This window comes from Parasteatoda tepidariorum, chromosome X1 (assembly GCF_043381705.1).
Source record: "Parasteatoda tepidariorum isolate YZ-2023 chromosome X1, CAS_Ptep_4.0, whole genome shotgun sequence".
NCBI lineage: Eukaryota > Metazoa > Arthropoda > Arachnida > Araneae > Theridiidae > Parasteatoda > Parasteatoda tepidariorum.
Window position 1 is genome coordinate 7,010,668 of NC_092214.1, and position 15,099 is coordinate 7,025,766.

Here is a 15,099-nt window from a genome sequence, read left to right on the forward strand (position 1 = left end):
ATAATATATATATATATATATATATATATATATATATATGGATAGACAGATAGATAAGCAAAGTAAAGGATACATTTACAGTCGCGCTGTACTCAAATAATTGTTTTGGTAAAAAACATTGAAAACATTGCATAGACTCTTAATTATGATGGGTATTCCGTAAAAGTAGACTCCAATCTATGTTTTTTTTAAAATCCTAGTTAAAAATGAAAATCCAAAAGCATACACACTACCGTTCTTAATTTCTACGTATGCGAAAATCAAACAAAAATATCTTAAGGGAAAAGCAAAATTTATAGAGTATATATTTATAGATCTGCCGTACCTCCAAAAATTTTTTTGGTAAAAATATTTAAAACATCGCATGCCTTCTTAATTATGCAGGGTATTCCGTAAATTATGCTGGGTATTTCTTCAATTTTTTTTTCTAATACTAGTTAAAAATGAATTCCCAAAGCGTTACCGATCTAAAGTACTATTTAATCACCTTACCGATCATTTAATTTAGGACACGTTATTTAATCACGTTACTGATTAAAACACGTTACCGATCTAAAGTACTATTTAATCGACGAAAAGATAAGTAGGCTAGCTAATTTTTTTGGATGATTAGTGAGAAAGGTAATATAAAGAAGAAGAAAAATTAAAACTAGTTTATTGCCTGATAAAATTAGAGTTGTTTCTAATAATCGCCTTTAAAGTTCTCTCTAAAACCTCTCGTAATACTCTCTAAAACGTCGCGTGTTGTAACATTTTCTGTCCCTCATCGCTAGAATATAAAGTAGAGATTCCTGAAATGTGTACTTTTTTGACAGGAATTCCTAAAATATATATGAAGAGAGATTATTAAGGAACACCATTTAAATAGCTTTATGGTTTCAAAATACAATTTAATTTTGCAATTTAACACGAAGAAAAGAATTTGGTAAAATTACCGTGCTGTGTAGTAATGGCATATTTAGAGAAAAGGATAAAAAAACAACAGCATAATTCTTGTTAATAAAATCAAAATATACGGTATTTAAATCATTCATTTCGTAATTTTCCTGTTCTTATGCGAATGGTATATCGATAATTCTGGCTTTCAAAATTATACTTCTCATTACTACATAGTTAATAAAAAAGTTAAAAAGTAAATTTAACCAAATAAATGGTTTTCATGACATGCTCTAAGGTGCGAAAATTACCAAATTTCCTCACGTAATATAAAACTATTACTAAAATCATTACCAGAGAGCTTCGATAATATTTACCGAACTTTTTGATATTAAAGCCAGAAACACGGTAAATTTTTAACATATTCTGGTAGTTTTAATGAAACTTTTTTCTCACAGTAAAGTTTTCAAATTTTTTTTTTCTCTAAAAATTTTCTGTTCCATTATTAGTATCTTCTTGTTTTGCTATTTTTGAAATAAAATGAATCTGGATTTTTGGAATGAATTTGGATTAAAATGAATAGTTTTTATTGAATATTATCAAAAAGATTTATCAAACTTTTGATTTCCCCCCCTTCAGTGATTTGTAAACAAAAGGCAATTTTGATAGTAATAATTAATTGTTATCTTTGTTTATATGTAATCTTCAGAAAAACGACAAAATGGAATCCCTCAGAATACAAAAAGTCTTTTCTGGAATTTTATGTAGTAATATCTGTTCGCATCTTTTTCTTGTTTTTATAAATTGTCCTTTTTATCACAGAACATATTTATTAAATTTTTTACAGAAAGTATAGCTCTTAAATTTAAGAAAAATTGCGAACGTAGTATTTCATTCCATCACTAATTAAAAATAATACAAACTTAGCATAAATAAAAATATTACAACTTAACAAATAACATACATTTTAAATTTATAATTTAAAAACAATGTTTTAGTAATTTTTATACAGTAAAAAACACATGAAAAACTTCCTCAGTTTTGTTTTGTTGCAATTGCTGTTTGATGTTTCAATTTAAAAAAAAAACGCTACTTTCAAAAGCATTTAAATAAGGCTATGATTTTCAAATGAACAAATCGAAATGCTCTTCTGAATTCAAAGTTTCGATTTTGATAATTCTACACTTCTAATCAATGTTGCACTAAAATGTTTCTTCAAACAATTTTTTAATGTTTTTATGCTGAAATATTTTAAAATCAATACAAAAATTAAAAATGTGCAAGAAATTTTTTAAAAAAATGCATTTCCTTTGTTAAACACCAAAACAGTTTAAAAAGAAAACTATTCTTACTTGTCTTCATCAAGAATTGCAGCACAAATCACGCCTCTGATAAGAGAAAAGAAAAGAAAATACATATTTCCTCTGAACACTTTCACATAGCCTCTATCCTTGCTTAAGACGAAATGCCAAATGAATGGCTTTTTTTACTTCAACATACAATGCAGAGAAACAAACATTAAAACGCAATTAATTCTTTTCCAGTAACAATTAAACATTTGGCGGATTTCGCTCTTTATTTTGAAGACTTTCTTTAAGAGAATTTTTTCTTGAATTGATTTTAATCTTTTTGAAAAATATTCATGTTCCTTTAATGCTTAAGAATGGTTTCGAAAAATAACAATTTACGTTACGTCACTCTTATAAATTTTAGTCATTTTTTATTTATTTCAGTATTTTGTTCTTTATGGTCAACTTTTGTAAAAAAACAATTTCAAGAAAAATCACCTCAATACTTTTTTTAAATTAACATTTTTTTTTTACTTTTCAGAAAAAGATTTCTTTTATTTTCAGCAACATTCTATTATGTATCGATAAAAAATATGATTATTTATTTAATTAATGAATATCGATTACATTATTTTGAAATTCCGTTTCATTTACTTATCAATAAAATAATTCCATTTATAATTGAAAAATTTTTTTCGTGTTTGTCATAGGTAAATAAAAAACAACCAAACAAAGAATTTAAAAAAAATAAAATGAAAAAAAAATCTTAGCTATGCCGTTTTAAACAACAATTTTTCATAATTTTTTTACATCAAATGAAGGCGAAACATTAACATTAAATTCCGTTTATTTTACATTTATAAACAATTGTTAGTCAATTGTTGTTACAGAAATCTCAATCTATTTGATTAAAAAACAGAGTTTAGTTTTGTTGCATAACATGGGCTAGTGATATTAAATAAACAATATTAAGATAGTATTTCAAAGTTTAGTCTCTTTTAATGCGTTATTTTAACATGAACCAAATTTCCCTTTTTTGTTTACTGTGACATAACTAATAGTGCCTAGAAACTATTCTCGATAAAATATTGTTAATTCATTTTTAATATCGTGATCTCGTCAAAAAATCATGTAGATTGAGTCCCAATTCTTGGGATGTTGTCTACGCATCGCAAAATACACTTAAAATTCTTTCCTTAAACTCCAAATTCTTTTTAAAGTAACGTTGTAAATTGTTTTAAGCTATTTTAATAATAATTTTTTCAGAAATTTTTATTAAAGTTTTGATTTCTTCTCCTTCTCCTGGGTTCGGTTTTTTATGCATACAGAAAAATGTAGCTCGAAGTTTAAGTATTGATTTCATTTTGGAAATTTTCACTTCCGATTTATTTAAAGAATTTCGAACGTGAAACTAGTACTTTGCTAGTACTTTGATCATTTCGTTCGTTTTCTTTTTTTAGCAATCTTAATTAGAAAAAAATCAAATTGAAATTCTATCAAAATCGAGAGTTAAAATTACATTTTACCTTCATAAAACAAGTTAAAAATATTTCTTAAAATCTCGCGATGAATTAAAAAAATAATCACCAAAAATAAGTTCTTTTATTTGAAGTAATCTAAAAAGGATAATTATTAAATTTTCGAGCCTGGGAAAAAAGCTTAAAGTTTATTTCTGTTTAATCAAAAAAAATATTTTGAGATTCAATAGCAAATTACCGATTTTTCTTCTTCTTTTTTTTTTTTTTAAGAAAAAGTTGTTTCAAAAGCTTATTTATGAACTATGTGTTAGTCCTTACGCTACCAAGAGATACTGTAATAATATGCAGTTAAAATTTAATAAAATTTTTACGAAAAGCATATTAAAATTATTTTGAAATGATTCCTCATTATTTTAAATCGAAAGCATATTAGAAACTGTTGCTTTTTTACACTCTTTTTGTATTCCCTATAATTGTTTCAGACTCTAAAAATTGTTAAAATTGTAATCTCTATCCCACGTTGCGGTACAGTACATTTCGGAAAAAAAAACTCACCCTGAATAACTTTTGATTCGCAAAATTTAGAACTGTAAGAAGTACGACTCTTCCTTGGTAATTTTACTTCTGTGTATTCGCCATATCTCTCAAATTACTTAAGGGTGTTTTTCTTAGCTCGATTGCCAAGGAAAATAGCTTTTTCAGTGTGCTGCATTCAAAGCGAAGTTTAAATGGTGTATTGACTGGACTTAAAAACAGACAAATATTTAAAAAAATATCAAACAAAACAAATCAGTAATTTTGCGTGACGTTTAATGTCGATGAACATTATTGAAATAAATACATTTTTCTCATGTTTGACATAGTTTTATGAGCCCAGAGATTACACTAGCGAAAATGTCTGAATATTTGAAAATTAGAACACAAACAAATTTCATTTTTAAGAAACTGTGGTTTTTCTTCATATTGATATTTTGTATAAGTTTCAAAACTAGCATAAAGAGCAGAAACAGACCGAACCTAACAGTTACGAAAAACTATTGCAAACTCACTACTGTTATGAAAAATCTCATATTTTTCGATAAAGTGCGTTTTTTCTTATGACAAAAAAGACTTAGAAGAATTACCTGCTGTAGCTGATGAAAAAAAAATCATTTGCAATTATAAAATTGGTTCAAAAAGTAGCTCAATGCAAATAATTGTTTTTTAATAAGTAATTATTATGTTTTCGCATTTTTTTTTTTACTTACAAAAAAATCTTTGTGTTCTATAACGATTTTTACATTATCTTAAACAGTGTTATAACAAAAATCAACGAAATCGGGCTCTTATTAAAAAATACGGTTCTTATCACTTAGATACTATTCAATTCGACAAAGAATTAGTGTACATTTTTGTTGATGTTATTGACTAAACACTCTTTTGTAACTTTATTATTACTGAAGTTCCAAGGCCGTTAATCTGCACGCTACTTTGCTTAGCTTCAGATTAACTTGAGTGACCAGTTAAAAAGTTTTAAAAATGTACCAAGGTAATGTTATCATCAATGATCTCCATATTGTTCTTTCCTAACATCAACTAATTTGTATGTTGTTTGATTGTTTTCACTTGATATTTTAGATACTGAAAATGACATAATTTCCTTAATTGTAATAATATTTTAAACCATTTGATTCTTTGTATTACATTGTTTAAAGTGATTGATGATTGATACTATTAACTAATGTGTTGATTGTTTGATTGAAGTAACTTGATTTTTTAGATAGCGAAAAATAAAGAAATAACATAATTTTCACTTAGACGTCCAGAAACGTTGTGCAAAGGATCTTATTTTTACTAAAGTAGGTAATGTGCTGCTTATTTAGGTAGCTTGCAAATTACCTATGTAATTTGAGAAATGGATCAATTTTTTGATCTTGGCACTTTAACGAATCACTTTGGCTTAATAAAGAATCAAATTATAATAAATGAAAATGTTTTACTTTTGAAATTATGCGGAGTTTCAAAGTAAAGATTAATCTCAATTTTTAATATAAATACATATTCACAAATTAAATATTTGGAAAATGGCTCGGAAGGTGTGGCTGCAGGGCCCAACAAGACACCTCCGTCCACCAAGAAATCAAAAGTCCCTTGTGTACGTTAGAATAGTTTTTGCTAAAGAAAATTAAGTAATTCATGTATTGGCTATTAATTGATTAAATTTAATACCAAGTGTCTTCTTCTTAACCTTACACATTCAAATGTGTTGGCGGAAAAGAAAGTGTGAGAAATAATAGAGAATTTCAATGTTCTCAAAACATCAGTAATCATATAACGGTTCTCGAATTTTATGCAAATGTGTTTGGCAGATGTATCTCTAAAAATAGATTTTATGCTGCACTCAATTCAAGGTTGTGGTATGAAAAAATTACAGATTATATTAATGATTTTTATTTATTGAAAACACATTAAATAAGATAATAATTTGATTTTTAAATATAAGGAAATATACTATGCATATTTCAGTATGACAATAACTAACATACTCGTAGCTGAAAGCTTTTTGGGTAGGTCAATTTTTACAGGAATAAATAATTCACGGGCAATAGTGTGGTAAAGCACTACCCTTTTAATAGCTGTTTTGATTATTGCAAAATCCGGGCAAAAATGTAAAATCAATCCTCTTCAGTGTGACAACGTAAACCTATTAGCTTCCATAAGCGATTTGTGAATCTGGACTTGCATGGAGCCCTTAAATCTTAGAGAATCAATAAAATAATAATTTCCCCTCTTATAAGAAACCAGTATATATAATGGGTCAAGAAACGGTCATGGAAAGAGAAGGTTGGGAAAGATGTGTCAAGGTTATTCTTCAGATGCGGTTCTGAGTCAATTATTATTTAATTTTTTATTTATTTTTTTATTTATCGGCCGATTTCTTACGACTTAAAGTGAAACAATTATTGATTTCTGTATTTTTATTTTTATTGTAATATAATAATAAAAATGTTTATATAATAATAATAAATGTTCTGTATCATTTATTATTATTGTAATTCTGTCGATGATTAAGCGAGTTTAGAGGAAGTAAAACCTCTAACACCTTAAGTACTTAAGTAAGTAACTAACATTATTAATTNTTTTCTGTGTATATATAAAGATTCCAGCTTGACTAGGCTGAATCCAGTTTACACTTGTTTATGTTCGTGTATCATTTAGGGTTAACATTGTAATACTATAAGATGAAAATAAATACAAATGGAAAGTACCTATATAAAAAACTCTCCTGAATAAAAACCCATTGCATGTATGTTTAAATATAAAAGTATTGCATAGAAACTCGTGCAAAACATGTTATTATTAAAACTTTACGTGCGTCTAATAATTTGTTCTAATTATTATAATATACTAATATAATATCTGATATACTAAATATTCTATATTTATAAAATATATCGTCTAATTTAACCAATTGATACACGAATGTAAACAAGAGCTAACCTGTATATATATATATATATATATATACACATGTAATCCTTACTTTTAATTTGAATATCTTCTTTATAATATCAAATAATGAATAGAATATTTTTGTAAAATATTGCAAGTAAGCATGAGAGACAGAAGCTCATTGGTATGATTTCTATATTATTTCCCCGCAATGATCTTTAGAATTATTTTTTCATACTTTGTTCCCTATACTGTTTGCACAGTGTCTTTGCTGTTTTATTAAACGATCTAATGAGCAAATTGAGGTCCTATTTATCATAACAATTTCAAGAAACTTTCTAAATTAACGAAGCATTAAATTTATTGACATAATATTTGACCAATATTTTATTGAATAAGTATATAATTAGACTTGATACACTCAATGAGTAAAGTGTTGAATGATCATTTAATGAGTGTTTAATAAGATTTCAAAATTCATACGTGTTCAACATGAGTTAAAAATATAAAACAAGTTATATAAAAAATTATCTGTATGCATTAACTATAGCAATATTTAAATTTATAATATGAAGTTGAGAGCTGTTACAATATAAATAAAGCAAATTTCTATGGACTTTAAAAAAGAAATATAAATAAATAATTAGAATTTTTTATTTGATACAAATAACAAACAACTTATACAAAAAATAAAATTAAAAAAGATCAGGATAAAAGTTATTAAAATACATTACTATTTTGGATTTTCTACACGCTTTTCAACGTGTTCCAAACTTATAAAATAGTACGTTTTGTAGAAATACGTGTTCTAGTTACTTTAATAAGAATATATAAGTTAATAAATAAATAAAAACTTGCTTTAACATCGGTGAAAGTTTCAATCGCACCATCAAAAGAAAGAGCTTTTGTTACTGTAATAATAATTTCAATGTAAAATAACTTCAAATAATTTAAGTTTTAAAAATGATTTTTTAGATTCATAGATATCGTTAAGAAAATCTTCAAAGTGGCGTATACTTAGGAATTAAATCAACTGAATAATTTGTAAACTTATATTTAGCATCTTTAGGATAATTTTTTTATTGAACTATGCTTTATAAAATCATTAAAACGACCCAAACTTTAGGCTCTTATTAAGATTTTCTTAATAAAACGTAATGCAGTTATTCAATAAGAACTTTTTTGTAGATTTACCTTACAGCAAAAGCTGAAAATAGACATGAGTTTTTTTTTATATAGTTTAAGTTTTATAGTAAGATCATTTGAGAATTTATTATTGCTTCATCGATACGATCAAATTCGCATTTTTTCATACTCTCGAATGATGAATATTTTTTCGCAGTGCCATAATCATTTTAATTAATTCCACAAGTCAAGTTCTTGTTGTACTCTCTTATGCTTTTTCTTCAGACATTCAAAAATTCTTTCTTTCATTTGCAAAGCTGGTTTAGAAGGCTCCTACCAGTGTGTTAACCCGTTATCAAATCCAAATATGGCTTTTGTAAAGAGTAACTAATTTAATTAAATCTTTATAGGTGGACGTGCCAGAAAACTCACATGAAGGCTGCTTCTAATTCTAAAAGCTTATTAAAAATTTATTCAGTTTTAATTGAAAGCAAATGTTATCATTAGAATTTGTAAGGAATTGCTAATTTATCATTACAATTTGCATTGAAATTTTACCAATGTCTTTCTCCTCATGAATTGATTATTTTCTGTGTAATTCTTTTTTTTTTCTCTCTCTCTCTCTAACCTTTCATGCTTCACAAAAGTTAGAAATAAATCCTAAATAACTAAATTAAATCAATAAATTAGAATTTATAAATTTATAATATGTTTTAAACATAAAATGCCACATTTGACTAAATTCTCTTAACACCAGGTTGCGCATGAGGCCACAATAGTGGCGTTCCATCCACGCCGGTCAAGAAGGTCAAGAGCTACTTCTCTGGCACTCCTCCAACCGAGTCATCTCAGGGTGTTTATTTCTTTTATTATCATTGCCTGTAGATTAGTTTCAGTCGTCCTCTTTTCCGTTTTCCATCCGGAGCTCATATCAAAGCTGTTATAGTTGGGTCTTTTTGACGCATTCTTATCGTGTGTCCCATACAGGCCCATATTCGTTTATTCCATTTCTATTGCGATTAAATTTGGCCAGTATATCTCTAAAATTGGTAGGAGGCATCTAATTAAAAAAAATATCGAGTTTGTTTTCTTCTTGCCTCATTTGGATGGAATTTATAGATTTTTTGAAATCCATCATCAATTTTTATGTCAGTGATCCGGGCATCCGAGACAAAAGCCTCAGGTCTGATGGATCCAGACCTTCACATGTGGGAGAAGGGCGAGTATAATAGGAGAGAGGGATTGACAAAAGTCCGAGTTTTTTTTCCATTTAAAATTAAGGAACTTGATCTGAGATTTTTCATATCTGAAGATAAAGATTTTTCACATCTGAAGAACTTTTTCAGATTCCATTATTTTTTGACATTTATAATAAGTAAATCTTTTTTAATAGTTTTTTTTAATTATTAATCTAGTACATCCATCGCTGTGGAATCGGGATTCCATGCTAATTTAAATGCAGTCAAACCCTGCTATAGTTAAACCTCAAGGGATCAAAATTTCGGTTCACTATAACCAGGAGTTCACTATATCCACACTGCAAACAATTTTAACTAATTTTTCCGAACTGCTCCCGTTTATTGAACAATATTTAAATAAATGACCCATAAAAAGAAATATCAAAATGATTAAAAAACAATATGTATTAAGAAAAAAATGCGTTAACTTTTATTTTTTATTGCTTTTCGTCTTGCGTACAAAACATTTAGGGATGGCCTTTATTTAGAGATGGGAAACTGAGATAGAAGAAGCAAACAAGAAAAAATGCTTATAGCTACATACCACTCAATAAATAGTTTTAAAAATCGGTACATGTATTTTAAGTAAAAATTTCAAAATTACCAAAAAATAAAGATTAAAAATCAGTCGAAAACAGAAAAATGTTCATAATATCCAATTTCCTCTTTCCTTTTGGTTCACTATGTACACAAATAATATAATATGTGTATAGCAAGGCACGGAAGCGAACATTTCGTTCGCTATATCCGGGAGTTCACAATGAACCATGTTCACTATAACGGGGTTTGACTGTATTGAAGAAATGTTTGGTTTATATTAATTTTTGTTCCATAATCTTTGACAAATGAGAGTAAGAGAAAATAAAATTAACGATTGTGTCTACATTAGTGTAAAAATGTTATAAACATTTAGACTTTCACTCTTATATTCAAAATAATAATTATACATTTCGAACTCACCCCCGTTAAATTAGATAAAAAAATATTTCAGATATGAAAAAACATAAAGTAATATAAGATTCTAAATTATATTTAGCTTTAAATGCGAACGAAAAATAATTTAGATATTTAATTGCGGGTAAAATGGAAATTTTTAATAGCCATATAGCCTAATGCTAAATGTAGTTTACATATTTTTCAAACATTCTACCACTAGATCTGATGATTTCTATAGGCCCAATGCAGTTAAGAGGGTCATTTCCATTCTAGATCCGCCACTGAGTAGCAAGCATTTAAAAAAAAATTCTTAAAAAATAAATATTCAAACCACTTTTTTTAATTTGGAATTTAGAACAAAAAATGTATAAAATATGTATCTACATTTACTAAAAACAAATGATAAATTAATTTGAATGTTTAAAACTTTTATTTAAAATTTTATTTCAGTAAAATTCCTTAACTCATGAGAGATCAAAAGTGCAAATTTTATGAAAATAACCCTATTATGTATTTTATTCCTTATATTATTAAATTCTCTTAATGTTAAATACAAAAGCTGATGCTAGATGGCAGCACCAAAGAAACAATTTAAACTTACTTATTGCAATTCATTTATTTATTTATAGAAAAGAAGAAAAAAGAACAAAACTTGTTTTTCTAAATAGCACTATTTTAATTTTCATTAGAATTTATTTTCCAATTTTTCTGCTTTAACATTTTTTTATATTCAGAATTATTCATTTAAAAAAAAATGATAATAATTTAAAAACTTATAAAAACATTGCGTCCATTGGAGAGAAATTTTTAATAGTGTGGTGGTTCCCTCTTTGTAGTGACATCAAAGGAAAATGACATTTTGAAACTCAGTATACATTTTTAAACTATATAATTGCTAAAACCGGTGTAAAATTATTCCGAAAAGCTAACAATTATGGTATTGGATAATCGTAACTTTTACTTTATTTGACATTTTATTGAATGATATTAGATTTCTGTGGCAGTGCCTGTCAAATTTGGTGTGAATCATCCAGAAAATATAATTTATGGAATGCCTTTTTTGAAATTGGTAGTATTTAAAGAAATTAACCTGCACAATATTAGGTATCAGGAAATATACTTTGGTAACGTACTCAACATACATTTGATGAAGCAACTAATTTTAATAATAATTAAGGAAAAAAATTATATTTTATAGGGGAGAGAAATAACAGAGATCTTGAAAAAAAGTTTTTTTATATTTTTAAATTAGTCCTTAAAAGTATTATTAACTATAAAATATAAACTAATTTGAAGAATAAAATAATATATTGAAGAGGGAGCGAAGACAAATAAAACTATTTTTGCCTATAAACTAATTCAGATCTAAAATTGTTCACTTTTGAACAAACTATATTTAAAAAAAACTATTTTTTTTATTTGTTTGTTTTTGTAAATTTCACTATTTGTTGGGAATTTTATAATTTGTTGTGTTTTTTTAATATTACGAATTTTATGTTTTTACACTCAATTATAAATGTAATTTATCAAGAAACAATTCTATTAAAAAATAAATCTAAACAGTTTATTATTTTATTTGATAAGGGTCGAAAAATGCTGAACTGCAAATGTCAACATTATTTTGAACTATGGAGTTTTCATTGACAAAATATGCAAGTTTGATCGAAACTGGTCAAATTGTTCTGGAACAATAGAATTTAAAATTTAGAAAAACAAATGATTTTTTTTTCTTTAAATTTCATATTTTAGAAACTATTCAAAAAAGCCGATACTCATAACTTTATTCATTTTCACTTAAAATTGCATATTTCAAAATGATATAAAAATTTGTAATCTTACTATTCAATATTTTTATACCATTTAACAAATAAAATAATAAAACTAATTAAAAATTTATTAAAAGTTATTTTTCAATGGAATGATCTCTGGAAATATAAATTTAATAGCGAAAAAAATTTGGATTCGCTTGAAAGTTTCTTGAGATATGTGAAACATACAGAAAGCGAAATTAACATTAAAGGGCTCAAAGTTTCAATAGCTCTCCTGCCGAAACTATTGGTATCATATTTTCCAAATTGTGGCTTCCCCCTTTTACATCTGGAGGGTCAAAAATCAAAATCCACTGAAATTAAAATGTGCTTATTCAGAGAAAGTACGTTTTTGTGTTGGTTTCTCTAACTTAAATTAGTAACTTAATTAGTGCTATTAAATTATGAGAATTGTGGTACGTCTTTTTGGCCATTAAAGATCATTCACAAGACATTGGGCCATTTCACAAACTAAGAAATTTGAGAAAATCCGATCATTTGAACAAAAGTTAATGAAAGGGGGATATATTTTAATTTTCCTCATTGTACACGTACAGTAGCCATTTGTAATTTTGATTGAAGAAATTTAAACGAAATCCGTCAAATAGTTCCTGAGTTATAAGAGTTCAAACATTTTGTTGTTTCATTTCTGGACAACAATTTGATTCGACCATTTATGTTTAGTGTTTTGTAATTTGAAGTTACAGCGTGAAATTATGTAGAAATTCGTGTTTCTTAAAATTCACATTTTTTCGGCTATGATTATACAAAACGATTATTCAAAATTATTCTTTGTATGAAACTTTCATAAGATAAACTACTGTTATGATTGGAAAAAGTTTTCAATTGCTTTTAGTATTTCCGGAAGAAGGATAAAATAACATAAGAAAATGAAATTAATACTAAGGTATGCAAACTTTCGACTAATCTTCTGACTAAACTAATAGCTCTTATTTTCCACATTCAGGCTATTTTGATTAATTTAATTTTTTCGGATTATTTATCGAAAATGTTTGATTTCGTAATTTAATTAATAGTTATCTATTATTAATTAGCCTATTTGAGAACGATTAGTTAATTTTAAAGGAAATTTATTAGGTAGTTGGAAAACGTTTGTTCATTATTACTGATTTACTCAATGATCATTATAAAAACCTCAATTTTGAATTGTTTCATTTTAAAAAACCTCACGATTCAATTTTAAAAACCTCTTACTAAATGTTTGAGACAATATTGATGAAGCTTTTGTGAATAATTCTTAATATAGTGAATGAATGGAAGAAGAAAGGAACGATGTAAGAGGAGATGCGGTATTTGAATAGGTGAGTAAAGGAAGCAGTAAATAAGTAAATCAATGGATCAAACTGGTGAATCTGTAATTTGGAATGTAAGTGAATGGTAGAAATGGTAAATCAGTGAATAAATAAACGAAAAAGTGGTGATAAATCTGCACTTTGTGATATAAGAGTTATAACATTTTTATTCTGAAGAATGACACATTTTTTCACATGTTTGCCTTTTTTACATCCAATCTTTAAGATTGTTTACTTTCAATTTTAAAAGGCAGTTCTTAATTTTTAAGTAAATATTACAATGATTAATAAAAGAAGTGCATAAAATGTCATATAAATAGGAACTTCTTAAAAGGTGAGAACAAAAGCGTTAACAGTAGCTAATTCTGAAATCTGTTAATAACGTTAGATTCATTACTTATGCAATATACTTTTCTATTTAAATAAAATTAATGATAGAATAGCGTTTTTCATAGAATGTTAGGACATAAGGTTATATTAAACAATACATTTGTTGGAAAAGCATTGAGTACGTTACATTTTTTAGACAATCCTATATTTCTGAAATAAAAAAAATAGTGTGTACTTATTTTTTTATTATTATTATTTTTTTTTACAGAGATAATTCATAAAAACATAAGAAAATATGTATAAATATGCTTGAAAATTTATTTTAAGGATGAGTAAATTAGTTTAAAATACTTCTTACAATCTATTTTTTTAAAAATAATAGCGTGATTAGGCATGTTCTTTTCTTGGACATGCATCAAAATACTGAAATGATTTAAAAATTTTTTACACAGCAATATACCACATATAAACTTGAAATTTGTTAAGTATAATCAAGTAACAGCCCTATTCAAAATGTACACTCTTATTTTTAATTTTAAGCCATCTAAGCACATTTTTGTTTTAACATTGGCTCAGTTGACGTCATAAATACTCAAGATCGGCCGTTTTGTTTAGGAAAAAAAAAATTTTTTAAGTATTTATATGAAAGATTTGAAATAATGTTATCTCTTGTAACTAGAGAAAATTATAAATTTACTTTCAAATTTTTATTGAGAATTTAATTTAATTTAATTGTTGTTAGAGCTTAATATTAGATCTGTGTTATGCTTCCACTTTTTGAAAACTATCCTAAAAGCATATCTAAGTTCTACAGAATGATCGAAATTTTTGGAAAAGGTCAAAAATCTCGAAATACAAACTACGAAATTTTTTTCAAAGAAAAAAATTCAATGATACTAAACTCGTTCCCCTTATTTCACATCCTGGGAGTGAGTCCATAATAATAATAATAAATAAATAAAGGGCTCTTAATTAAGAAACTACCTCAACCCATGCCCAAAACACGATTGCACGGTTAAGTTTGGCATCATTCAATGAAAGATATTTCACAAATGTATTTTTAGTTTGATCTCCGATTTATATATATATATATACAGTCCCTGACCATATTATTAGATGCACTATAAGATTCTATGTAAAATTATAATTATCAGGTGATACTATGCATCTTTATTGTTTTTACGGAACTAAACCGGTTTACACTTATTTACTTTAGTGTATCAATTGGTTGACATTGTAATGCAATACGTTAAAAATAAATACAAATAGGAAGT

At 26.4% G+C, this 15,099-nt stretch overlaps 2 protein-coding genes across 3 annotated transcripts in view; one reads left to right on the forward strand and one right to left on the reverse strand.

Moving 5' to 3' along the window:
• LOC107446433 (glycine receptor subunit alpha-2-like) overlaps positions 1 to 2,385 on the reverse strand; it is a 35,917-nt gene extending 33,532 nt beyond the window's left edge. The window contains exon 1 of the mRNA XM_016061075.3: positions 2,229 to 2,385. Coding sequence (XP_015916561.1) covers positions 2,229 to 2,293 — 65 coding nt within the window. The 5' untranslated portion in view covers positions 2,294 to 2,385. The remainder of the gene's footprint in view (positions 1 to 2,228) is intronic.
• The window catches only part of LOC107446434 (uncharacterized), a 63,202-nt gene that overhangs the window by 21,561 nt on the left and 26,542 nt on the right, over positions 1 to 15,099 (forward strand). The gene's annotated exons all lie outside the window — the stretch shown is intronic.